Source organism: Apus apus, chromosome 21 (assembly GCF_020740795.1).
Source record: "Apus apus isolate bApuApu2 chromosome 21, bApuApu2.pri.cur, whole genome shotgun sequence".
NCBI classification, from domain to species: domain Eukaryota; kingdom Metazoa; phylum Chordata; class Aves; order Apodiformes; family Apodidae; genus Apus; species Apus apus.
Window position 1 is genome coordinate 2,028,407 of NC_067302.1, and position 26,899 is coordinate 2,055,305.

Below are 26,899 nucleotides of genomic sequence, written 5' to 3' on the forward strand. Positions count from 1 at the left end.
ACTTATGGTTATCAGAAGTTTTCCATGCATATACATACTTGTCAAATACTATATTTAACATACATACTACATGCATGTGTGGTAGATTTGATGCTGACCAAAATCTAGCATGGAATAGTAATAAATACAATCTTTCAAGATCAAGTTTAGATTTACCATCTTTCCTTGTTCAGAGCTTTAATAGAATTAGAAGGATTTTTAGCTTTATTTATGTAGCTGTACACTCCTTAAGCTGACAGTTAAATAGCTACAATAAATTACTTCTGAAGACTAACCAGATTCCACATCTGGCACTAGAAAAAGTCAATTGCCCCTGCAGGCAAACAAAAGAATGAATCTTAAAAAGTACATCAGAGAAAGGTTAATCTGTTGGAGAATAAACTCAGGAAAGAAAGCAGAGTTACCATTTACATAGATGGGTTGTGCCCCAGAGCAGTGGGTGTGGGTCTTCCCCTCTCAACAAAATGTTCCTCTCCTTGTAGCCAGGTTTCCTCTGTGGCTGACTTGGTAATGCTGCAAGAAAAATCTCACATGAAATAGCTCTGCATTAGTGGTGTGGTTTTCACCTTCAAAGCCTTAAAAGATCAGTTTATTTTTTTAAGTTTGTCTTTCACCTGAAATGGAAGAGTGTCAGATGTAGTTTCCTTTGGTTATAAAACAAGTTTTAATGCTACAAAAACAGCGTAGGCATTGTTGTGTTTTTTTTCCTTAGGAGAAGCTTGAGGCTGACTGCCTTTATTTTTGGGAGTGGTATCAGAAGCAGTTTGTGATAAAGAGAATGAGGAGTATTTCTAAGAATCTAAAAATGAAAGGCCAGATGGGAACACCCAAATGTGTTGTTTCCAAAAAGGGAAATTAGAGCAGGCAGGTTTAGACCCACATCCTACCACTGCATTATGTGGGGGGAGACAACCTGGGGGAGTCACTTCAAGTAACTGGTTTCAGGGTTACATGATGACATAAGAAGTTGGCATTAAACCTGATTTGCAGTCAGCAAGTCTGTGGTTCAGTGCAGTGTTAGTTGTGGATTTGACTTTGTCACGTCTCATGGGTGCACAAGTCAATCATCTGTGGGGTTGGTGGTGTGAGTAAAGCTTCAGCTCCAGCTCTTCTGGCTTTCTGAAAGCCCATCACTGTGAAAAATGCTGTGTATTTATCAAGCTAGTTTTTTCTTCTGGTGTTGTAAGGTGACCTTGTGAAATGTCTGGGCAATCACAAGTACCTGAAATAATCATGTAGCCAGTTCTTACAAAAAGAACTACTGAAGGAGGGAGGCTGAGCTGCAAACTCAAGGGTGTATGAACATATGCAACTGTGCATAGCTGGGGTAAAGCAACTGTAAATAAATATGTGCTTTTGGGTGCCAGAGGTAGCAGGGGCTCACTTCTTCCATAGTGCTGATCAAAGTGATAGAATTACAAATTACTAAATAAGTGTTTCTAAATCCTAAAATTTAATTTTGGCCAGGTTACACTTCACATTGGTTCTTGTAGCCCCACAAGCAATTTTTGTCAGCCCTGCTGTATGCAGCTGGTGTGGTCCCAATAGAAACATTTATCACACTGCAGCCTGAGGGCTGACTGTGTCCAGCTCTGTGTTTTCCCAGTTTGGAATGGGGATTAGATTTGCAGCAGATGAGTAATTATTTTAATTGTATTAAATTCTTACAGGAGCTGTTTGGGAGAGAGCTGCCTCAGACTGTAGTCAGCTGGTAATTTAAAAGACAGGATTGGTGTCAGGAAGCTGATAAACCCATGTGGGGATTTAATTTCTTAGAGATTTTTTTGGGAAAACTGGCTGGGGAGTTGCTAACCAGTTTACTGTGACCGACTGGGAAGGCTGTGGGGCTGCATCTCCCTGGGCAGCTGGTGGCACCCCATGGGGTGACAGGGTCGGGCAGTGGCACTGGGAGTGTCTTAGGGGCTGCTGGCTCCTGCCTGGGGGTCCCCTGGGCTGGGTGGGCTCTGCTTGGCACCTCTGCACTGAGCCCTCTGGAGCGGGGAGAGCAGCAGGGGTGTCTCCTCCGCCTGCACAGAGCCAGCTTTTCATCTGCCTTTCTTTCCCATTGTTCTAGCATTTCTCATACTGGGAACTCCTGCCTTGCAGAGCAATTTAAGGGCCATGTAAAAGTCCCCTGGACACTTGCTTAAGAAGTGCTTTGTTTTCAGACAGCAGCCTTTGTGTTTCTTCCCTTGTGCCTTCATTTTGACTCGTCCTTTCATTGTCCTTTCTCCCCTCCCTGAAATCAGTAGTTCTTTCAGGTTAGTGTCCACCTCCAGTGCCCCAGCAAGCACTGAGAAGATGACTTACCATTCCAAAACAGGAAGCACCACAGTGTGAGTCTGAGTAACACGTCAGCCTTTGAGTCCCCAGGGTAGAATCTGTGCTCTTTGTCCTCCCCAAGTACAGATTTTTCCTGACACTTTTAAGACACTTTTCCCAGGCACTTTTAAGAAAATATGCTCAGTCTCTTTAGAGACCACACCACAGTTTCCCTTCTGTACAACCTCCAGGCACTGCATATAGCAGTGATGTGCTGTTGTATGTGGGTCCTGAGGGCTTTGCATGGGCAGTGTGGTGGGTTTTGCAGGACAGGTTGTCTCCACACATTTTGCAGACCCCTTCTGAAGTTTGTTCTGGCTGAGGATGCAGGAGAAGCTCAGTGCCAACATCTTGTAGGAATCCTGTCCCTTGTTTCAGGCTTTTGCTCCTTTATTCTCCCCCAGTGTCCCTAACTTCAGGATCTTGCAGCCTTCCCGTGTTGCTCTTGAACAAGGAGCTGCTTCATTGTAGTTCTCAGTACAATCTCATTGAAATCTGGGATCAGGCAAAGTCACTGTATTCCCAACCACCCGTTGGCATAAATGAGCTTGAGGTGCTCCAAGGTTTCTGGCATTTAGTGATTGGCAGGTGCATTTCAGAAGCACTTGCCTGATTTAGGAAACCCGTCCCATCCATGGTCTCTTAATTCCCAGCATGATGTTGAACATCATGGGAGACCTGCAGTTGGTGCCTCCATCAGGAGAGAGATGAGTAGAAAACTGGAGTAATTTGTAGTTTGTTTTGAATCTCCAAAAAGATCAGAAGGTTTTTCTCAGAAAATCTCTGGCAAAGAGGACTTTGTCTGAACAAAATGTGCTTTCCTGCTTAACTAAGAGTTAAGGCAGAAGTGATATCAGTGTGAGTGCTGAACCCTTTCCTCCTCCAGCTCTTTGCAGATGACCAGGAACTAGATTTCCACCTCAGCCCATTAGTGCTATGACTCGTGCTTGCTCCAGGCTTTCAAAAGACAAGTGGTAGTTCTGAGCTCTTTGAATGCCGTGGAAAACAGTCAGTACACCATTGCTCAGCTTGTCATTGTTGGCATTCCTTTCCCTAAGCAGTGATTTACTAATCCTTTGACTGTTCTGGTCCTTCCAGCAGTAAGGAATATCACTTGGACACTTTTCAGAGTTCTTGCTCAATTAGGAAGCCAGGTAGATAGGGAAGGTGATGGCCACACCATTGGCAAGGGAGCATAAGAAAGAGATCATAGAATCATAAAATGGTTTGGGGTGGAGGGGACCTGAAAGATCATCTAGATTCAACCCCCTGCCATGGACAAGGACACCTCCCACCAGCCCAGGTTGCTCCAAGCCCCATCCAACCTGCCCTTCAACACTGCCAGGGATGGGGCAGCCACAGCTTCCCTGGGCAACCTGGGCCAGGCTCTCACCACCCTCACACCCAAGAATTTCCTCCTCATCTCCAACCTCCATCTTCCCTCTGCCAGTTTTAATCCATCCCCGTTGTCCTCTCCCTCCCTGCCCTTGTCCCAGGTCCCTCCCCAGCTTTCCTGGAGCCTCTTCAGGCACTGGAAGGTGCTCTAAGGTCTCCCTGGAGCCTTCTCTTCTCCAGGCTGAAAAAGCCCAACTCTCTCAACTTGTCAAGGTTTGACACCAGCTCTGGAGAAGTCAGAACACATTTGCCCGGCTCAGAGACAGGGGAGCTTAATTACCCTGTTATCAGATACTTAATTCCCATGTAGTGCTTCCTGCTTGGGAGCTTCCTTCTGGCATTGAGGGCAGAAGAGTGCAGTTCACTCTTTTTAATGTTATGTACTGTTTAGATTTTTCAGGCACGTCATGTGCATGGTTGCCAGGAGAAGGTCTGTGCTCTTCGCAGACAGCCCTACTGTTGTTTGCCTACAAGGACTTCCTCCTTCGCAAAAACTTCGTGTAGCTGTTTTTTTCATCTGCTTTTCCCTGCCTGCCTCACGTTGGCCCTTCAGGTGCCAAGTTCCCACGTTATAAGAACATTTTTCTTTGTCCCACCCAAGGGAAAACCATGCTGGCTCAAGGCATGTTGCAGCCTCTGACCAGCAGAGGGATCCCCAGCCCTGCAAGAGAGGGAAAAGTGCTCTGCCTGAGCTCTGAAGCAAATGTTGAAAAATTACAGGCAAGGAAACAATGTGTAAAGATTTGAGTTGGATGCTTCAGCCTGGAGAAGAGAAGGCTCTGGGGGAGATCTCATAGCAGCTTTCCACTGCCTTAAAGGTGCTCCAGGAAAGCTGGGGAGGCACTTTGCACAAGGACAGGGAGGGAGAGGACAAGGGGGATGGATTAAAACTGGCAGAGGGGAGATGGAGGTTGGAGATGAGAAGGAAATAATCTCTCTGAGGGTGGTGAGAGCCTGGCCCAGGTTGCCCAGGGAAGCTGTGGCTGCCCCAGCCCTGGCAGTGTTGAAGGGCAGGTTGGATGGGGCTTGGAGCAGCCTGGGCTGGTGGGAGGTGTCCCTGCCCATGCAGGGGGGTTGGATCTAGATGATCTTTCAGGTCCCTGTAACCCAAACCAGTCTGGAATTCTGTAATTCCAACATTTGTTGTTTGGTAACTCAGTGACTGTTTTAATGCAGATTAAAATCTTTAGGGGATGTGTGAAAGCAAAGCATTTTTTTTTAAAGTAGATATTTATAGTTTTGAGTGTATTGTTATTTTCCTGTATTTAACAAGTATTTGTTATATTCAAAATTTGTGTACTTGCTTCTTGCTGCCTTTTTCTTACCTAATTGAATCTTAATTCTCTCCCCACTCCCACTATGTTATTTTTAAATCCTTCACACAGCAGCAGGGTAGGCGAAAGAAACAAGGATGGAGGATAAGGTAATTAGAACCAGTGAGTTAGCAAGTGGGATTGACAGTTTGTCTGGTTTAGACAGTTCTGAGACAGAGTGAAGAACAGAAGTTCTGTTCTTTGCAGGGGTCTGTAGCTGTTCCTGACTTAGACTGGATATTAAGAAGAATTCCTTTACCAGAAGAGTGGTCAGGCACTGGAACAGCTGCCCAGGGTGGTGGTGGTGGGGTCACCACCCCTGGAAGGATTCAAGAAACATGTAGATGTGGCACTTCAGGACATGGTCTAGTGGGCATGATGGGTGCTGTTGTCTTGTTTGGAGGACTGGTGTTTTTTTTTCTCCTGAGTGGTCGGTTGGACTTGGTGATCTTAGAGGTCTTTTCCAATTGTTATGATTCTCTGGTTAGTACAGCTGTGCTGTGCAGGAACGGGACTTGAGCACATCCCCACTGAGGTTGTTTTGGGGACAGCTTATTTAGCTTAGCTGAGAACCCTTCCTAGTTAAGCCCTGTCCGAAACCTCGGTGAAAAAGGAGATCAGAAGTAAAAGGACATGCACGGGTTGTTGATTAATCCCTTGGCTACTTGATTTCATCTTGTGAATTCCCCTCTCTCTTCCTGACCTGCAGGAGGTCTCACCAGCAGGAATGGCCACTACATCTCAGCTGCTCCAGGGGCTGAGGCCAAGTTCCACAGCACCTCCAGCCTTTTCAGCCCCAGCAGCACTTGAACACATTCCCATTGACGTTGTTTTGGGGACAGCTCCTTTAGCTTAGCTGAGAACCCTTCCTAGTTAAGCCCTGTCCAAAACCTCAGTGAGAAAGGAGATCAGAAGTAAAAGGTCACGTACATGTTGTAGCTTAACCCCGTGGCTGCTTGGTTTCATCTTGTGAATTCACCTCTCTCTTCCTGACCTACAGGAGGTCTCACCAACGGGAGCGGCCGGTACATCTCAGCAGCTCCCGGGGCTGAGGCCAAGTACCGCAGCGCCAGCAGCGCCTCCAGCCTCTTCAGCCCCAGCAGCACCCTCTTCCCCTCCTCCCGCCTGCGCTACGGCATGTCCGACGTGATGCCCTCGGGCCGCAGCCGCCTGCTGGAGGATTTCCGCAACAACCGCTACCCAAACCTGCAGCTGAGGGAGATCGCCGGGCACATCATGGAGTTCTCCCAGGATCAGCACGGATCCAGGTGGGGTTCGGAACCCGGCGCTGTGGGAAAGCTCTGGGGGTAAAAAGCTGCTCTTGGAGTTCTGAGTTGTTTGCGTCTTGAAGGGAAGAGGCAGAACAGGGACAAGGAGGTGTGAAAAGTCAAGTGGTGTGATGCTCTGACCCTTCTTTTTGAAGATGTTTGGGTACAGATGCTGACAGCAGGAGCTCCTCCTCTGAAGAGCAACTTGCTTGCTGCATAACTTGCTTGTTAGTCCCACTGTCACATCTTAACTCATTCTAAAGAGCCACCTGGATGCGAGACTTTGTGTTATGGATTGAGACCTGTTTTGTTTCAAATGAGGACATTTTTGGGATTACTGACAATGACTTGTGACTGTGCTCCTCATGGCAGCACCCACCTTGAGGTTTCAGATTGCTAGATAAGGTGACTGTGTCTCAAAAGTTTGTTTTGGAAGAGCTTAATGTATGAGGCTTTTGGAATGGATTTGTTAACAGGTGTGTTGAGGGGGTATGTGCCAGTAGCATCACACCAGCCCTGTTTTCCAGGTTTATTCAGCTGAAACTGGAGCGTGCTACCCCAGCAGAACGTCAGCTCGTGTTCAATGAGATCCTCCAGGCAGCTTATCAGTTGATGGTTGATGTTTTTGGAAATTATGTCATCCAGAAGTTCTTTGAAGTAAGTCTGCATTCCGCTACAGTCTAACTTGGATGCCTTCTGTCCCAAGGTATTGGACAGGCTCATGGAAACCCTGCTCTTTGGCTAAAATGGTGGATAGTTGTCAACACTGATGTCACCTCCTCCCCACAGGCTGTTGCATCTTTCCTGTTGGGGTGACTGAGGTGTGGGACTCAAAAGATTCCATCTGAAAAGTAACACTTGGCTTTGAGATGCATAAGGTGTAAGAATAAATAGCAACATATCTAGGAGATGTAGGTCCAACCAGACTTCTCAGGGATGCTGTGCTGAGCTGTCAGTACTCATGTATTTAGGAACAGAAGAGAGAAGCTTTTCCAGTGAACAGCATCAGCTAGAAGAAGGTGCTTTGTTTTCATACCAGGAGGCTGGGCAGATGCCCAGCTGTCTTCCCTGTCTTCACCACCAAACCTTGGTGGTTCTTTTATCCAGTAATCTTATATCGACTTTGTCAAGGGTTAGTGAGTGGGCACAAGGCACCCTGGTGACTCCAGCACCTTTGACTGGAGTTTTTGACACATCAGGCTTGTCTGACAGACACAGAACAGACGTCTGGCTGCTGCCTGTTGCCATCCATTGAGGTGGGGTTGGTAGTTTGCAGTGTTTGTTAACACCTCAGTGCTATGGAGTGGGAGGGCTACTGGGCTGCTGGGCCACGTGAGGGGGTTGTGCTGGTAGTGACTGCTTGTCATCTTCCCAGTTTGGCAGCCTGGAACAGAAGTTAGCCTTGGCAGAACGTATCCGTGGGCATGTTCTGTCCCTGGCTCTGCAGATGTATGGCTGTAGGGTGATCCAGAAGGCCCTTGAGTTTATTCCCCCAGACCAGCAGGTAATTGTAAGTTTCAATTTTAACTTTCTTCTTGATGTTGAATGTTCCTTGCTGTTTGGTGACCTGAACTGCGACCTTCTGTTCCTCTTGTGGCTGGTGTTCTTTTGGTTTGGTTTATGGCGTGTTTGTTGTGTTTTATGTGCATGACAAGTGTGTGACACCATCCTGGGTCTTGTTGTCATCTTCTTGTTCCACTTAACTGGTAATGGTGTTGGTTCTCTGTGAGTACCCTGAAACCAGGTTGTGTGTGTAGAGGAAGCTGAGAATGACAGTGAATTAGAAGATATTTTTAAATCCCTTGAAGGAAGCAGTGCCAGAGTTTTGCCTCTAATATTTGCTGAGATATCACTGCTTTGATATGTGGGTCAATATTCTGCTTTCCTCCTAGTCGAGCCTGGCCTGGCACTGGGGAGATGTGGATGATAGCCAGAGTCCCACTCTAAGCTCATTAATAAAGCAGTTCCCCCAGGGTTTTATGAACAATGAATTAAGATGAAAAATACGCTAGGCAAGCTAGCTAATAAAGGTGTTAGGAATCATAATACAAGAATCTCAATGTAGGTTATTAAATTAAAAAACTGCAAGAGGCTTTAGGAATTCTCATTCCCTTTAGGCTGAGCCTGAGCTGAGCTGTTGCCTCAGTGTGTCAGCAGAGTCGAGCCCAAGCTGCAGCACTGCTGCTCCAAGCATTTGCTGCTTGTCTTCCTCCAGAATGGTATTTATGAGTAGGTTCTGTTCCTGAAATGCCTGGGTTTTGTATTGGTTGCAAAACTGAACTCATCCAGTTTTGGAGTATTGTTAAAATCCCAAAGCCTGTCATTCTCTGTTTTCTGATTGTGAAGCTTTTAGTCTGCACATGTAGTACATTAGCCATAACTCAACTTTATCTGCTGAGGCTCCTTAATGATTGTACATTATTTAAATACCAGCAAGTTCCTATCCCACTGCTGACCCCATTTTAGCAGTATATGAAGCTGATACTCAAAAACTTTGTGAAGTTCAGGCATTTTAGATTTCTTTCTTTTTGAGAGGAGCAGAGAAGGAAATGGGGGATGCACAGTAGCATTGTTGATCAGTAATATTTCTTAAATTTGAATACTTAACTTGTAAGAGGACACTCAGGTTCAGTGGAAGGAGTGCTTCCTTTCCTAGGAGTGGTTTGTTTTTGCTGTTTCTGTAGCACAGCAAGCTTCATCTCAGCACTTGGCCACTGTAAAATTTCCAGTTGGAAGTACATTGATGCATCCTTCACACCTTTCATCTTCCTGACCACGTTTAGCAGCGAAAACTTTGCATTTATCAGCAGTGAATCCTGGTGGTGCTTTCTGTTTGCCTCTCTCTCCCCCTCATAGAACGAGATGGTACGGGAGCTGGATGGCCACGTCCTGAAGTGTGTGAAAGACCAGAATGGGAACCATGTGGTGCAGAAGTGTATTGAGTGTGTGCAGCCTCAGTCCCTGCAGTTCATCATTGATGCATTTAAGGGACAGGTAAGTCCTTCACCAAGATACTGTCTCTGATCCTTTGTGTTCTTACATGTTGATTTAAATAGCATGAGAGTGGCTGTAACTTCCTTAACTATTTAAAATTTTGGCAAGCATCAGTTAGGCTTGAAAGGCTCATGCAGCAACATGAGGGAGACAGAAACTCTTTGGTCATGTCTCTCTTACCACTTTGTGCAGGGGTGTCACGGTGAAGCATCCTTGCAACAATTTGGTTTCCTGGAATATCAAGTATTTTTTGACTGATGGAGAGAAAAACAAGTCTCTCACTAATCCATCTTCATAGTAAAGGTGGTGAGCAGAGATGGGTGGTGGGTGTAGTCACCTCTCATTATGATTCTTGCCTGTGAGGATGACAGAGAGAACTGTTTCCCAGGGATCTCAGATGAGGGGAAAAACGTGAGTTTCATCTAGAAAAGGGCAGTTACTTGTGCTTCATTCTCCTGTTGTTTTTTTTTTTCTTGGTATCCCCTCCTGCGTTGGTGTCCTGGATATTGTTGTGTAGGTGGCTTTATTCTGCCTGTAGTCAGCTTCTCTTCCATTACAGCAGCACTGGTTTGGGCATTTCCAACTTCAGCTTAATTGGCTTTGGAGGAGGACTTTGAAGTGTTGAGGGTTTTGCCACAGGGATGCAAGGATAGCCCAGGGTTATTAGGCAGGAACCAGGCTTTAGTAGTTTGGCTGCTCCTGAAGCAGCTTTGAAAGTGAGGACTTGCTTGGCTATGTCAAAACAAGCAGGATTCTAGCTGGAGACTTGCTCAGCAGATTTGCTGGTTTGAGTTCAGCTTTGGACCTTCCATTAGGGAATTAGGAGAGGCAGAAATACCCCTGGGAACTTGGTTGATCACACGGATGTTTCTTTGACCAGCCATCCCTGTTTCATCTGAACTTTCATGTGGAAGATTAAATTTACTACCTCAAGATTTTTTTTCTGAAGTTAATTGCACTTCAAATCCTGTTGTCCTGCACAGTTTACTCCATGGTTATTAAACATTTGTAGACTGTCAATTGAACTTCAATGCTTGGATTTGCTACTTTTGTTAATTTTAAGCCACCAAGTAGGACTTTGTGCTTTAGACAGAAAAATGTGCAGCAATAATAAAATGTGTCATGTTCTTACCAGTAGATTTGGTAATCCCTTAGAAATGAGCAAGAAGGTTCTTTGTTGTCACTTCTCCTAAACACAGTTAAGGCTTTTAAACAAATCCAAAGAGTTGAGGAAAATCCTTTGCTTTTAACCTTTCTGGTTCCTACCATTTCTTACATAGCTTAAAATACATAGCTGGCAAACAGTAGCCTGGATTTATTCTTCTCACCCAGTGTTTTAGCACAGCTTTCTACTCAGGCTTGGCTGTCCCAGTGTACTTTTTATTACTTCAAAAGGCTTTGCCATTTGTTTTCCTGCTCCGTGAGTGGGGAAACTGAAGCCCAGGTAGGGATGTGATGTGATCACCCAGTTGGTCTTGTGGCCGTGGGGAGCAAATGGTTCCAGTTCATCCTTTCTGGAGGCCACAAGCTGGTGTTACCTGCCACGCCTGAGAAAAACCACCACGTGTTCATTTACTGCCAAAAGGTTTCTGGGGTTCACAGAGACTAACAGATGTGTTGCTGGCTGTGCTTGCCTGTCTTTGTCAAATGCAGGTTTTTGCATTGTCTACACATCCCTATGGCTGTCGTGTGATCCAGAGGATCCTTGAGCACTGTCTTCCTGAGCAGACCCTTCCCATCTTGGAGGAACTTCACCAACACACCGAGCAGCTCGTTCAGGTCAGTGTGGGAAGGGGGGAATGTGGATGCTGGGAGGTGTTTCTCAGTTACTGCTTTCTGTTAGGAAAGTTCCTGACAGCCTGTTTGGGACTGCAGCTGTAGTGTTGCTGGGGTCCTGGGAACACAGGGACTCTGTTCCTGAGGAGGAAGGAATGTGCCATCACCACTAATTGGTTTGGCCATGTGCAAATATCCAGCAGATACCAAAGCTGTAGTTACTTCTCGTTTTAAAAAAGATCTTAAGAATTGAGCGTGTGCACGTCCTAATGCTTCACTCCAAAATCATGGGATGTTTTTGGTTGGAAAACACCGTTAAGATCAAGTCCAACTGTTAACCCAGCACTGCCAAGGCCACCACTACATAAGTTACAGTGCAAGTGAGAGCTTAAGGGAGTTGATACAAAGAGCTGATTAATTCTAGGAGAAGAAAATGCCAAGTAATAGGTGTTCTTAAAATGTGTTGGTTTCATGCACACCCCTTTCCTGGCTACCTTTCCTCTCCCTTGCTTGCCTTCCTTGTTTTTCTAGGATTCTGTTATTGAGGTATGATGGATGTAACATCAAGTAGACCCTGTCCTGTATGCTTACATATTTAGTTCATGGAATGTGGGAAGAGGTTGGGCATGGCAGTTGGGCACTGGGTCATGTCTCTGGTACCATGAACTGGGAAAATGTGTATCTTGTGATCTGAATATACACACATACAGAATATGAACGTGTATAAGTCTCCAGTAGCTAGAGTCATGACACAGCCCTGCAGGACGTGTGATTTGATATGTTTGAACCTGGAGAAAGCCAAGAAACTTGAAATGAGCAGAATATTGACATTTCATGATCAAGGAAATGGTTTTGACTTTTATAGTTGGTACAAAGATGTAACATTTTACCTCTTGGTAAAGCTCTAGAATGCACGTTTTTGTAGAAGAAGTAGAAAGTATTTACATGGTTTATACAGTATTTTAATTAGTGTTTAATTTAAGTTTGTAAGTCTTAATGCACGTTGGGAACTGGTTTGATATTAATTATTCCTGTCCACGTTTTGTCACACACTTCTGCTGTCTCTCAAACAGGATCAGTATGGGAACTATGTTATCCAGCATGTACTAGAACATGGTCGGCCTGAGGATAAGAGCAAGATTGTAGCAGAAATTAGAGGCAACGTGCTCGTGTTGAGTCAACATAAATTTGCTAGGTATGAATTTGTTCCTTCTAGTCTCCACGCCCCGTGGGAGCATGGACACGTGCTGGGTTGCAGAAGAGTTTGTTAGGGGTGGGGTGTAGGCAGGTGAAAGGAGGTGAAAGGAACTTTACTGCTTAACAACAGAATGCTATTTTTAACTGCTTGTAAACTGGGATCAGTGACTGGCAAGGTAAGTTTTACTTGTAAGGAAGGAGGATGAAGATGTGGAAGAGTAGCTCTGATCCAAGTTCCTGAACCTGACCAAGAGGTTTTGTGTGTGTTGGGTTATTTTGGTCATTTTAGTGGTCACTGTGCCTTGGATAATAATGTGTCACAAGAGCATTTCACTGCCTCTGGAATGCAGAGCCACAAGGAAATTTGGGAAATCAATCGACCAACAATCCTTTTTCATCCCACTTCTCTCAGAAGACTCTGGTTTTTTTATATGCTGAGTCTTGCAGTGTTTTTTGAGACATGTGCACAGTGATATTCTCGTAGGGAAAAGGCTCTTGGTCCAGATGCCATGGATAGAAGCAAAATCCGGGTACCTGAGTGGATGTCAAGATGAATAAATACTTCCCACATGTGTAAATTCCTTTTGTGTGTAATTTAGCCATTTGAACATGAAGGTTGAGCTCTTCAAAGGCTCAATATTTCCCCTTTTTATGATTAATAAAATAGTGCTTTAATACTTAAGGACACAAGGGAAGTGTACCATTAACAAGAATTAGAAGAGTGTGGTCTTTAATGTTGTTATTTCAGACTCTTCCTCCCTGACTTGCCTTGCTCTTTTTTTCTAACCTTCTTTCCAGATGGAATGTTAATTAGTGTAAGATGTCCCCTGAGCTGAGCACTAGTTGTTGGCAAACCACTTGGTGATTTTATGATTCAGTCAGGGATGCAGAAGATAAGACTTGCAAAATTCTCCATCCCCTTTTATATCTTCTATTTAACTTGGGTCTCTGGAGAGCAGAGGCTAGTCATCCTGTATATTCAGGAATTCTGGAAGTTCTCTACCTTTGCTGAGATCTTTGATTCCTGAAAAAGCATTTCCCTGTTGGAATGGCCCTGCATTACTGTTGAGTTCCAAGCAAAGAACAACTCGTCAGCCTCTCTGATGGGCACCCTGTGGGAGAGACACTGATCTCATCATAGAATCCCAGACTGGTTTAGGTTGGAAGGGACCTTAAAGATCATCCAGATCCAACCTCCCTGCATGGGCAGGGACACCTCCCACCAGCCCAGGTTGCTCCAAGCCCCATCCAACCTGCCCTTCAACACTGCCAGGGATGGGGCAGCCACAGCTTCCCTGGGCAGCCTGGGCCAGGGTCTCACCACCCTCACAGTGATTATTTCCTCCCATGTCCAAACTAAATCTCCCCTCTTCCTGTTTTAAACCATTACTCCTTCTCCTCTCACTACAAACCCTTGCCTAAAGTCCCTCCCAGCTTTCCTGGAGCCCCTTCAGGTACTGGAAGGCCATGATGAGTGACACTACAGAGATGCACCAGTTTGGGTGAAATAAACCCTGACCTGATCCTTCACTTAAATTCCCACTCAGCCCCCAAGTTCTTTAGGCTACTCTTCTATTTCACACCCCCAAACTGGTGTGCCAGCACCAAAGTCCCTCCCAGACATTCTGCCCTTTCTAGAAGCATAAGAGTTGTCCTCAGGGTGGAAGGAAAAGCCCAGCTGCCTGCTCACAAGTGGGACCTTCTGTTGTTACAGCAACGTGGTGGAGAAGTGTGTGACCCACGCCTCGCGCACGGAGCGCGCCATGCTGATCGACGAGGTGTGCACTATGAACGATGGCCCTCACAGTGCCTTATACACCATGATGAAGGATCAGTACGCCAACTACGTGGTGCAGAAGATGATCGACGTGGCAGAGCCAGCTCAGAGGAAGATTGTCATGCACAAGGTAAGCAGTTGCCCCGGGCTGATGGAGATGGAAGGCTTGGCACTGCCACGCTGGGTGCCAAGAGAATCACAGAATTGTCCTGGTTGGAAGGGACCTTGAAGATCATCGAGTCCAACCATAACCTAAATCCCCCTAATATAACCTAATTTACCCATTCAGTGCTTAAATCACATCACTAAGCACTGCATTTCTTTTAAATACTTCCAGGGATGGTGACTCCACCACCTCTCTGCTGGGCAGCCTGTTCCACTGCCCAACCCCTCTTTTGGTAAAGAAGTTCTTTCTAATATCCAGAAAAGAAGGCTGAGGTGATTGCTTTGGCCATTAGAATTTCCTAACGACAGAAGGGTTTCCAAGCTGGGTATTTCAGTAGTAGCTGAACTAGGGAAATATGAAATAATGAGATGCCATTTGGAGTTAAAACTAGCTGGTTGCTTCCAGCAATCTCTTCTGACCTAGTAACCTAGTTCTGCGTTTGTGGCGTAGCAGATTCTGCTAAAACTCTGGCTGCAGCAGAGCCACGGGGGGTGCCCTGCTGGGGTGCTCTGGGGGGTGCCCTGCTGGGGTGCTCTGGGGGGTGCTCTGGAGGTCTGGCGATGACGACACTCTTGCCCTCACTGAGGTCAGATTCCCTGATGAGAGCAGCTTTATGCGCTCAGTGGAACCGAGCCAGACCCCCACTGCTCCCCCACTGCTCCTCTGTGCTCCTCCACACCCCCGGAGCCCCAACAGGGCCCTGCTGGGTGCATTTCTTCCCTGCTTTGCAGCCCTGGGCAGGACAGCTGGGGTGGTGGGTGATGCTGCTCTGAGGGGCTGTGCTGCTGGAGCCTGGGGCCATTCATCACATTCGCTGCTTCTTCACTTTGGAATACAATTTTGATGAGACACTTCCACGCTTTAAGCTTTGTGCTGTGGTGTTTGAATACGTAACAGTTTCAGGAGGTAATATTTGTCAAAAATGAAGACATTCTGGAGTTAAATATGCATGGCTGCCAGTCCTGCCTTCCCAGGCTGCACACCTGCTGCCCCAGGGGTTGGAGGCTCTAAAGATCAGGTGATGTCTTCATTTTCCTGCTTTTGAAGGTCACGTTTGTGCATCTTTATTGCTGAAATGAATGGAAGAAATAGGCTTTTCAGTGTGTAGTGGAACTGAGATTATTTCCATCAGTCACACAGTTTTAGGGTCTATTACTTTGTGAAAAATACCAGCTAGAGCTAGACCTCTTACTGGAAATACAATACTGACTCACACTGATGTGGAGAACCCTCCATTTATTTTTCTTTTAAGAGGAACTGTGAAGAAATGTCAGGTATTCAAATCCCAATGAAATCAACTGTATTTAAGAATTCTTGAGTAAAATGAAGCAAGTGATTTTTCTGTAAAAAGAAGTGGGTAATATCTGTGCAAAGGAACTGGTTTTTACCTACGTGAGGTAGGTAAAACAGTATATAAACAATATAAATGCAGCTGGTTAATGCAGGGGGGTTAATTCTTAGGTTTAGGAGTCAGTCAGAGTAGTTCTTTCAAATCAAAATCTCTATTATTCCAAAATTATAATAAAAGTATGTGGCAAGGAATACATGCAGCTTAACTGTAGCAGAATGACCTGTAGCTTTATTAATATATATTTAAAAAAACCCAAACATGAATGGTCTTTACTGACATGTTCCTTCTTCTGTTGAGCAAAGTGTTCTTTTGAATAAAATGCTAATTAGGTTATTATCAGTGTGATTGTCAAAAGTAGACCTGGGATGACAGCTAAATGGGACTGGCTGAATATGAAGATCTCAGCTATGTTATCAAGTTGGATGATACCTGGGAAATCCACTTGCCTTTGGATTGTGAAAAATTGCTCTTTGTGCAAACAGTTCTTGTTAAGGATGGCACTTTTCTTAAAAAAAAAAAAAAAGAATATTGAAAAGTTACTGTAGCAGTCAGTTCTGCCAGTAAGAAATGGGGACCAGCAAAGAAGGAACTGTTGGACCTGGAGAGCTTTTTTTTCCTCCTTAACCTCTGAGCAGCAGCTGGATCTTCTTGGAAACGGGCTGTGGGGAGGGCAGGGCATGCCTTGCTGGTGGGTACAGGATGAGTCTTTGCAGGAATTGAAATGGGTCAAGGCTGAGCTGCTGAAATGGGATCAGTTTGGGATGGATTTCCATGAGGTGTTCTGACCAGTCCTGGCTGAGACAGGCTGTGATGATCCCCTGAGGAGCAGGGAGGGGCTGTACAGCATCTTCTGTTTCTCCCCCATCTGAAGCTCCCACCACAGTGAGTGAGACCTTTGTAATTGTGTCCAGTTCTGGGCTCCCCAGTTCAAAAAGGACAGGGAGCTGCTGGAAAGGGGACAGCAAAGGGCTACGAAGATGATGAGGGGACTAGAACATCTCTCTTATGAGGAAAGGCTTGAGGGACTTGGGTCTTTTTAGTCTGGAGAAGACTGAGGGGTATCTTATCAATGCTTATAAATACCTAAAGGGTGGGTGTCAGGAGGTTGGGGCCAGGCTTTTTTCAGTGATGCCCAGTGACAGGACAAGGGGCAATGGGCACAAACTTCAACATAGGAAGTTCTGTCTAAACATGAGGAGGAACTTCTTCACTGTGAGAGTGTCAGAGCACTGGGACAGGCTGCCCAGAGAGGTTGTGGATGATCCATCTCTGGAGACATTCCAAACCCACCTGGATGCCATCCTGTGCAACCTGCTCTGGGTGACCCTGTTCTGGCAAAGGGTTGGACTAGATGATCTCCAGAGTCCCTTCCAACCCCCTCCATTCTGAGATTCTGTGTTATGGAAGGAGCATGCTGGGGGTGTAGGATATTTTTAATCTAGTCCTGCAGATCAGTTGCTCTTAGTCTCATTTATTTACTGTCCAGGAGAACTTGGACAGCCTAAGGATGTTTCTGCATCAAAAAGAGCTTCCTTGGCTGGTGCTCTGGCAGGAGCTGTGCTTTGACTGTGGCCACAGTTGGTACTGGGGGTGGTTTGAGACTTCCAGTAGTGGAGCAGATTAGGTTTGCTTCCACAGCCCTCCCTGCTTGACAGAAGGACTCCTTTAATTGTCAGGATCAGAAATCAAGCTGCTGTTCAGCCCAGGAACACTGCTTGTCTCTCCCAGGAACTCTTTCAGATACCAGGCTGAAATTTAGACCAGCAGCTCCGTGGGGCTTGTGGCAGTTCTGAAGTTCATCCTGAAGGATGCAGAACACCTCAGTGGTGTTCAGCAGAAGTTGCTCAGCTCCTCTAGACCCTTCTGGTGCTTTTCTCATGTTCACCCAGGGTTGGGGAAGAACGTCAGGACACCCTTGGGAAGCTCCAGCACCTGGGGTCGTGTCTTCCCAGCCTTCTAGTTCCTGAAAGGGCCTAGAGGAAAGTTGGGGAGATTTAAATTGGACCTTGGGAAGAAGTTCTTTTCTGTGCGGGTGGTAAGACCCTGGCCCAGGTTGCCCAGGGAAGCTGTGGCTGCCCCATCCCTGGCAGTGTTGAAGGGCAGGTTGGATGGGGCTTGGAGCAGCCTGGGCTGGTGGGAGGTGTCCCTGCCCATGCAGGGGGTTGGATCTAGATGATCTTTAAGGTCCCTTCCAACCCAAACCGTTCTATGATTCCTCTCTTGGGACAAAGCCTTGTATCCATCCACACGCTTGGATCCAACTGGATTCCATTGCTTCAGGCAGAGCCACCTGCTTGACCAGAAGTTCCTCCTAAAAATAACATCAGTGAGTTACGGAACATTAACTTGAGTCACAATGATTGAGGCGATGGCGCAAAGGGCGCTTCCGCATTTCAGGCACATTTGTGGTCTTCTGCTGGTGGCCACCACTGACCTGGAGCTCACTCAGGGTGGCCATGGCTGGAATTTAGGTTCCTGAGCTTCACTCCTTCTCCTCTTTTCCCTCCTAGATCCGGCCTCACATCGCAACCCTGCGTAAATACACCTACGGGAAACACATCTTGGCCAAGCTGGAGAAGTACTACATGAAGAACGGGGTGGACCTGGGACCCATCTGTGGGCCACCAAACGGTATCATTTGAGGCAGCAAACGAGGCAGGAGCTCCCTGGCCATCCAGCATCTGCAACCAGCAACCCACAATATTCCAATATACAGTTAGAAAACTTTTTTTGGGGGTTGCTAAACTGCTAAAAACAAACAAACAAAAAAAGAAAGAAAAAAAAAAAGCCTTTGTAAATTTCTTTAATTTTATTATGCATAACATGTACTAATTATTTTTTTTAATTAACTAATTGCCCTGCTGTTTTACTGGTGTATAGAATACTTGTACATAGGTATCAAATGTACATGGAAAGGCCACATTTTTTTGTTCACTGTTGTATCTATATTCCAAATGTGGAAACTTTCAGGGTGGTTGGTTTGAAGAAAACAAACAGGAAAAAAAAAAACAACCTGCATTTTTAATTCATCTGCCTCGCAGGCAACTTTTTTGCAAATCTGTGGATTTTCTCCTTTTAGTCAAAAAATCAGTGAGAGGTTTCAATTTTAGTTAAATGGCTCAACCATTTAACACTTGTTTCTAAAGATAAATTCAACTTGCTAAAGCTTCGGTTCAGAGGGAAAAAAAAAAAAGAGAGAATGAAGTTTCTGAAACTTTTTAATCGCTTTATTCTTCTTATTATTCTTATTTTTTGAGTATAACATGCTAAAGGAGGTAGCTTAGCTGTCGTTTTGGGGAAGAAAAATGTACACAGCCAGCAAGTTTTTAAAGCAGGGGGGCGGGTGTACTTGTTTACTGCCTACTCAGTTTGTTCTGTTAACCTGGAGAAGACACAATTGGATTATTTAGCATGAGGAAAACAAAACAAAAACAAAATCCAACTCGGCTTTGGTCTTGCTTCTATAAATATATAGTGTATACTTGGTGTAGACTTTACATATATAAAAATTTGTAGTATTTTCTTGTTTTGATGTCTGATCTGTATCTATAATGTACCCTAGTAGTGGAACATACTTCTGACTGTACAATTGTACATTTGTAAACCTCTGTAATGTAAATGTGGAGAAGTTTGAATCGACATAAACCCGTTTTTTGGTAAGAAAAAAGAATTAGCAAAACCTGTGCATTTCAGTGTATATTCACACCTTTTATGGTCGTAGCATATAGTGTTGTATATTGTAAATTGTAATTTCAACCAGAAGTAAATTTTTTCTTTTGAAGGAAATGTTCTCTTTATACAGCCTAGTTAATGTTTAAAAGGAAGAAAAATAAATGCTTGGTTTTATTTGTCACCTAGTTGAACAGTAGCAATCCTTTCTAAATGTTATACAAAAAGAATTCAGTTCAAAATAGTGTTTTTTTGAATCTTAAAAAGTAATGTTTTGCTTATTTTGTGACAGTAAGAAACAAAAAGTGCAAAAGTACAGAATCCCCTAGTTTTCCTTACAATCAGAGTCCCTTTTCACCTTGTAAAGTGTGAATCACCTTCCCCTTTTTGTACAGAAGATGAACTGTATTTTGCATTTTGTCTACTTGTAAGTGAATGTAACATACTGTCAATTTTCCTTGTTTGAATATAGAATTGTAACACTACACGGTGTACATTTACAGAGCCTTGTGTATATTTCCAATGAACTTTTTTGCAAGCACACTTGTAACCATATGTGTATAATTAACAAACCTGTGTATGCTTATGCCTGGGCGACTATTTTTTGTAACTCTTGTGTAGATTGTCTCTAAACAACGTGTGATCTTTATTTTGAAAAATACAGAACTTTGGAATCTGGCTTTGTGTTTGGCTTGGAGCACTTTTCTGCAGCTTTTTACCTTTTGTTTGCATTTTAAGAGCAGCTTTCCAGTGTGGGCTGAGAGTGGCTGTGTCCTCTCCCAGCAGCAGATGCAAAAGGACAAGGAAGAGCAGAGTGACCATGGGTGTGCATCTGCCCCCGCTCTTGCCACCCCTCTTCCTGGGGGCTGGGATTTTGGGGGTTTTCCCCCCTCTTTGAGCACTTCTCATGCTCTTCAGAGCCCATTCAAACTCCTAGCATCCCAGCCTCCATCCTCACCAGCTGGGGGTGAATGAACAACCCCCATGTGTGTCTCAGCCACTTGAAGCACTTGGAAAGAGGAGCAAGGAAGAACTTATTCTGGGACACCTCATCTGCTCCTGGTTTCCTCTGCTGCTTTCATCCTCCTCTCTCTTTGCAGGCTGGGTGGGGTTGGTGCCTCTGGAGTTGGTGGTTGAGCAGAAGCCTTTTGTATCCTCATCCTCCTCTTTTTGGGGTGTGAGGAGGGAGGGGGCTGAGGAGCTGCACCAACCAGTCGAGGTGGGGATGGCCCAGCAATATTGAGTGTTGAGGTGTTTTCTGGTTCATGGAAAACTGCTAGAAAAGAGCTCGTGTGTCAGTGCAGACTTTCTCCTGTCCCAAACTCTCCTTCCAAAGAGGCAATGACCCAAAAATGATTGGGTGCTGGGTGACCAAAGTGAGGACTGTCCTGCTCACCTGTGTCACCTCTACTCCGTGTTCATAATCTGCTGCCTGGACCACGTTCTTGTGCAACTTCTCAGTCTGCCTTTGTCTTTTATTCCCCCAGTTCCCTGGCTGGGGGAAGCTCCAGCTCTGGACGTGATGCCCTGTGCTGCTGAAGAGGACTCCATGTGTGACCCTTGCTTGGGGAGAATGTTGCCCCTCTCTTACCACCCAATTTTTCTCCATTTGCCAGTGCCCAGGACTGTGCAGTTCAGCAACTGCTGCTTTTAAAGACTGAAGTTTTCATCAGAATCATTTGGGAAATCCCAGTAAGTTTGAGCATTTGTGCCAGTCGGGGGATGTCTGATAAATTGATGGAGGGGAAGCAGCTTCCCATCTTACAGGAAATTAGTTTTTTGGCTCAGGGCATTAAAGCATTTGATTTTGGAGTATGTGTTAAATTACTGATCCTGCCCATGCTGCCACTTTGTTCTCACTCCTGAACAAAGCCCAATACCCCTGTGACCCAGCGGTGGTTTTAATCAGTTTTCACACCCTTTGTTGTCAAATTTAGCAGAGAGTGCTGACCTGAGCTTTCTCACACCTTTTTTTTTTTTTTGCCCCGGGTTTGAAGCCAGCCTGTCTCTCGAGGCAATAACCAACAGCCATGAGGGTCAGAGGAGCACTGGGGTCCCAGGTCCTGCAGCCTTTAGGCTCCTGTGGCCCCTTTAGCTCCGTTTAACCCCCAGTGCTGGAGCAGCCAGGCTGGGCAGCAGCGTGGCTGTGGGTCTGGGACAAAACATGGGGAAAACAAGGCATATTTATCTATTTTTAGAAGTTTAATTTAATTTAGCATTGAGTATGTATCTCAGGTGGGAGGCTGGAGCGAGATGAGTCTGTCCAGGCTTCAAGTCTTTTCCTGGATTACTCATAGGTCTGGAGTTAACCCTGGGCACCCTTCCCACCACAGCAGCAGCAGCAAAGGTGTTCAGGGACCAATTCCATGGGTTTAGCTCTTGCCCAGACCTGCTCTAAGCCTGGCCTGGGAGGAAAGGTCTGGCCAGCAGTGGAGAGGGGAGGAGAGGGGGCACAGTGGGGGCTTGCCAGGAGGGGTATGGACAGGTCACTCTGTGCAAGCCCCACTTCGGTGACTCTGAGCACTGCTGCTGGGGAAGGGCTGTGAAGGGATCCACCGCGTGTGTCCAGTGTCCGTCACGTCGGGCAGGACCTGTCATGTCGCTCAGGTCCCCTCACTTCACCCAGGATCCATCCCACTCACCCTGCCCCAGCAGCACAAGGTCTCCCATTTCCAACGGGGATAGAACAGCACCCGCTGGCAGCCGGGCACGGCCCGTCCCCTCCAGCCCCTCTCGTGGGACCCTGGCTCCCGTCTGCAGGCAGCTCTCCCTCCCTGCCGCGGGTCAGGGGCCACCTCCCGGGTGACAAGGGCTCGGTGGGGACCCGCAGGGACCTGGACCTCCCGGCTGCAGCCCCTGCAGGGGTGGCCGCGGCCACGGCGGGGCGGTGCAGCCCCAGCAACGCGGTTCCAGGGACCCGCTCCGGCCCCTTCCCTGCCCCGGGGACCTCCCCCTGCCCCACGGACCCCTCTCCTGCCCCAGGGTCCCCTTCCCTGCCCCAAAGACTTCCCCTCTGACTCTCTGAGACCCAAGGACTGCGTCCCTTCCCTACAGACCCCACTCACTGCCCCATGGACCTCTCCTCTGCCCCAGGGAACCCCCCGAGACCCAGGGACACCCCTTTGTCCCATGGAGCCCTGTCCTGCCCCATGGACCCCCTCCCTTGCCCCAGAAACTCCCTCATGCGTCACGGAACTCTCCCCTGTCCCACAGACCCCTCCTCAGCACCACGGGCCCCCGACTTGCTCTAGGGACCCCCCCCCACTGCCCCAGGGACACCCCCTTCCTCCCGAGACCTCGACCCATCCCTGTGTGTTTCTGCATCACCCAAAGCCTCTGCCCTCCACCTCGCTGCTAATACCCTTTATTATTAATAAGAATAACCTGGAGCCGGCTAATTACAGCGCAATTAAAACAGAGAAGTGGCTCAGGCAGGGATCCCCAGGCAAAGCCCGGGACCCCCAAAGAGGAGAGTTGCTCTGAGTTGCCCACCTGCCGGGGAGCTCTGCTGTGGGACGGGCCCCAGCTCTCCCCACCCACCAGCTGCATCCCAATTTTTAGCTGGATTGGGCTGATTTCCCCTCCTGCACCGGCAGTGCTGGGAGGGCAATGCCCCTTTTCCTGGATAACCCCCTCCTGCTCCCTCCTTCACCCCCTCCCGACCTGTAGTTTGCATTCAGAGGAGGTTTTTTTCTTTTAAATGAGAATCTGAGCATATTTTTAGGCTTTTCACAGCAAGCGTGCGAAAGCCATTAGGAGGAATCACACGTGTGTGAGAAACGACTCATTTATATCCCATCCTGTCTGTTCCCAGCTCACCCACAGCTACCACCTCCTGGGGTGACCAGACCCCCAGATATGGAGCAAAGTCACCCAAGGGTCACCCATCAGCCACTTGGAAGTCACTGTCACGGCAGGGGAGTGTCCTGTCCTCTGGCCCCACTTTTATCTCTTTGTTTTTGAAAGGGAAAACCCCTTTGGTTTTGGAAGGGGAAACTGAGGCACGGTGCTGTGGGGCTGGTTGAGGTGTTGGCTCAGGGCTGGGAGCTCTGCTTGCAGGGTTCTCCCCTCCTGGGTTGTACCCTTGGGGGTGGCCTTGGCCCCGGCACCCACCCAGAGGTGACCAAGGGTCCCATGGAGGGGAGGCACAGGGAGTGGGGCAGAGTGGGGGTCCCACCCAGGAGGCAAATCTCAGGGTCCCCATCTCTCTCTTGTTCCTCTCCCCCATCCACCCTGAGGTGACCCCTTTGGCCCCAGGATCTTCTTCTTCTGCTCACACCCCCAACTACCCCTAAGCCCCCCCCCCCGTTGCCTCACCACCATCTCACCTACCCCTGAGTCCCCTCAATCTGCCCCAGGTCACCCCCATCTACTCCTGAACCCCTTCAATCTCCCCCCAGGTGCTCCCTGTATCTACCCTCGAGTCCACATATCTACCTCCAGGCCCTCCCATGTACCTCTGGATCCCCCCAGTCTGCCCCAGATCCCCCCCCTATATCTACCCCAGAGTCCCCCCCACCAGGGCCCCTTATTTACCTTTGGGTCCATCCCATCTACCCCAAGGTCTACCCAGTCTGCCCCGGGGTCTACCCCATCTACCCCCCAGGGTCACCCCAATCTTCCCTAGATCCCCCCCCTACATCTACCCCAGGGTCCCCCATCTAACCCAGACCCCCATCTACCCCACCCACCCCCCCAAACTGCCCCAGGTCCCCCCAGCCTGCCCCAGATCCTCCCCTGTATGTCCCCCTTTCTACCCCAGATCCCCCCATCTACCCCATGCTCCCCCCAATCTGCCCCACCTCCCCCCCTATACATGCCCCGGGGACCCCCCCCACTTAATTTCCCCTCCATCCCACTCCCCCGAGGCCGATTCCAGAGCTGCCCCCGGAGCGGGGCGGGGGGGTCCGGCTTGGGGTCTCGTTGGGGTTTTTTTTTGGGGGGGGGGGGGGTCGATGCCGACCCGTCGCTTCCTGCCAAGGTTGTGGGGGGGGGTCGCAGCGGGGAGGGCGGCCCGTCCCCGCACCCGCACCCGCACCCACCTCCTCCCGCCTCCCGCGGGCGGCGGCAACAAAGGCCGGTCCCCGCCCCCGCCGCCGCCTCCCGCCGCCGCTGCAGCCGCCGCCGTCCTTGCGGCAGGAAGATGCCCGGGGAGGTGCCGGTGCCGGCGCCCCGGGGGCTGCGGAGCCTCGCGGTGCTGCTGCTGCTGCTGCTGCTGCTCAGCGCCCGCCCCGCGCCGGTGAGTTGGGGGGGCGGCCCCGCTCCGGGGGCACCGAGGGACCGGGATGGCTCCTTTAGGGGGGGGGATCGGTACCAGTACCGGGAAGGGGGACCCGGCCCCGGCATCGGGCTGGGGGCACCGGCATCGTGTACGGGACCGGGATGGTGCCTAAAGCGGCAGCGGGCTGGGGGGGGGTGGGACTGGAGCGGGGGTCTGGGATCGGCATCGTGCGTGGACGGGCAGGGGCCGGGGGCACCGGCACCGAGCTGGGGGGGTGGGAGCGGTGTTGCAATCGTGCGTGGAGCGGCACAGAGTGGGGGTGTGTGTGGGGGGGGTGGGTGGGACCGGCATCGCGCACGACTGGCCTGGGGAGAGGGATCGGTGCTGGGCTGGGCTGGTGGGGAACGTGGGACCAGCCCTGGGCACCCACGGGTCCCGGGGAGGGGGAACCGGCGGCGGGCGGGGGCGTTGAGACCGGCCCGGGGGGCTGGGACCGACACCGGCATCGTGCGTGGACGGGCTGGGACTGGGGGGACCGGCAGCCTGCTGGGGGGGGGGGGGGGGGGTGCCGGCACCTTGCTGGGGGGCTCTAGGACTCCGCCGCCCACCCTGGGGTTCGCACCCTGCCGGGGGGGCACCCAGTTCCGCTTGGGCTCCGCTTCCCCGCCCACCCCCCCGCCTGTTTCCCCCGGACCCCCAGGGGCAGAAGCTGGTGCCCCCTCCTCTGCCCACCCCCCGGGTCAGGGCCCCAGCCCGGGGGTGCGGGCAGGAGCGGGGTGTCCCTGCCGTGTGCGTGGGGAGGGGGATGCCTGCAGATGCCATTTGAAGGTCGTAGGGAAGCGCGCCTTAAAAATAACCCGTGGAGGGGGAGACGGAGCAACCCCCCCCTCCTGCCCAGCGGCAGAAGAAACTTGGGGGGGGGGGGGTTTGCCCCGTCCCTGCAGGCACCAAACCCCGCCTGCCCCCCGGGGTCTTCCCTGCACCTCCCGCCCTGCTCAGGGGCAGATCCGGGCAGCCCTGCCCCCTGTTCCCTCTCTTCCCGGGGGTTTTCCCAGCCCAGCTCACTGGAGAGGGTTTCCACGCTGGCAAGAGGAAGGAGTCAGGTCTTCTGGCCCTTCCAAAGCTGCTTCTCCCCATCACCAGACCGACCCGGCTGGGAAAGCCCCCGCCCTGCCTGCACCCTGCCCAGCCCTTGCTGAGCCACTGAGGGGGTGTTTGGGAGCCCGGGGGTGTTTGGGGGTCCGGGAGTGTTTGGGGGTGATGCTCTACGGGAAGGATCCTCCTGTAGCCAGGAGATGCTCGTCCCACTCAAGTGGCACAGCCTGGCAGCGTGGGGAGGAGGAAGGCTGCCTCCTCCTCCTCCCTTTAAGAGAGGAAGAAGCCCCCAGGCCTGGCCACTTGCCATGACCTGCTGCAGCAAACAGCCCAGAGCTCTTCCCCATCCTCCTGGGGGTCTGGTTTGCAGGCACCATGGGCTGGCACCCCAGTTTCATGGGGGCAGTGGGTGTGCGTGGGGGTGTTCTCCTGGTGTTACCCCCCCCCCCCAAAGAGCCAGCTGCAACTTTGGTGTTTCTGAGGAGGCTGCAGAGCTGCTGCTGAGGAGACCATCAGGTGTGTGATTTACTTGTCGGAGCAGCGATAAATCCCGTGGCTCCTGGGGGTGGATCATGGGTGGTTTGTTCCACCCAATATTGCACTTCACCATCCACCTGGGGAAGCCTGAGCTCTGCCAGCAGCTCCTCTCCATCCCTGGCTGCCCACGGTGTCAAGTGGCCATGCTGGTGTTTCCAGCACTTGTGGTGGGCGTGGGGTTGGCTGTGTGAGCACTTGTTCCTCCCCAGCCCCCCTCCAAATAAGCTTTTCCTCTTCCCCATTTGGGGGATTTTAGTTGTTGGTTGGTGGATGGGAAGGCAGGTGGTTGCTGGCATTTGCTGAGGATAATTAAGCAGGAAAGGTTATGAGCTTGTTAAATGCCAGGGCTGGAGGTGTCGGGATGCTGGGATGCTCCTGGGGATGATGGGGGCTGGGGGAGGCAGCCCAAGTGAGGGAGGGGGCTGCTCCCCTCATCAGGGATGCTCCAGAGGACATCAGGCACCCTTGCCTGGAGGGGACCAAGGCTGCTCCTCTCCCTTCCTTCTCCTCACTGAGGCTTAAAAATCATTCAGTCTCCTTGGACAAAGTCTTGATTTCTTCCCGGGGTTGCCAGGATGAGAAGCAACAACTTGGAAGAGCTCTGGTGTCCCAGCTGGCTGCCATGAATAGGATGGAGGGTGGATTTGAGGACCTCTGTCCCCCCGGACCAGCATCTGGATAATTAATTAACATTTGCACTGCAGAGACTGGACAAATAACCCTGAGCCCATGAGCTCCCAGGGATGGACCCAACTCCACACCTCCCTGTCCCCAGCCTTGGCACAGGGACCTGGAGCTGCCGGAGTCTTTGGGAATTG

At 49.3% G+C, this 26,899-nt stretch overlaps 2 protein-coding genes and 1 non-coding gene across 9 annotated transcripts in view; all 3 read left to right on the plus strand.

Moving 5' to 3' along the window:
- The window catches only part of PUM1 (pumilio RNA binding family member 1), an 80,663-nt gene extending 60,757 nt beyond the window's left edge, over positions 1–19,906 (plus strand). For 4 of the 7 annotated variants that reach the window (XM_051637754.1, XM_051637753.1, XM_051637755.1 and 1 more), the window contains exons 15-22: positions 6,031–6,298; positions 6,826–6,955; positions 7,674–7,808; positions 9,155–9,292; positions 10,946–11,071; positions 12,142–12,263; positions 13,980–14,172; positions 18,070–19,906. In XM_051637754.1, coding sequence (XP_051493714.1) covers positions 6,031–6,298; positions 6,826–6,955; positions 7,674–7,808; positions 9,155–9,292; positions 10,946–11,071; positions 12,142–12,263; positions 13,980–14,172; positions 18,070–18,201 — 1,244 coding nt within the window. In that variant the 3' untranslated portion in view covers positions 18,202–19,906. The remainder of the gene's footprint in view (positions 1–6,030; positions 6,299–6,825; positions 6,956–7,673; positions 7,809–9,154; positions 9,293–10,945; positions 11,072–12,141; positions 12,264–13,979; positions 14,173–18,069) is intronic. The other 3 variants (XM_051637757.1, XM_051637758.1, XM_051637760.1) reach the window with 1 other exon arrangement.
- Positions 14,762–14,846, plus strand: LOC127393331 (small nucleolar RNA SNORD103/SNORD85). The gene has a single exon (XR_007891443.1). It is a non-coding gene; the product is annotated as a small nucleolar RNA SNORD103/SNORD85 (small nucleolar RNA).
- A 4,449-nt stretch (positions 19,907–24,355) lies between the features above and the next one.
- Positions 24,356–26,899, plus strand: part of SDC3 (syndecan 3) — a 44,431-nt gene continuing 41,887 nt past the window's right edge. Inside the window, exon 1 of the mRNA XM_051637861.1 lies at positions 24,356–24,467. Within this exon, the coding sequence (XP_051493821.1) occupies positions 24,372–24,467 (96 nt within the window). The 5' untranslated portion in view covers positions 24,356–24,371. The remainder of the gene's footprint in view (positions 24,468–26,899) is intronic.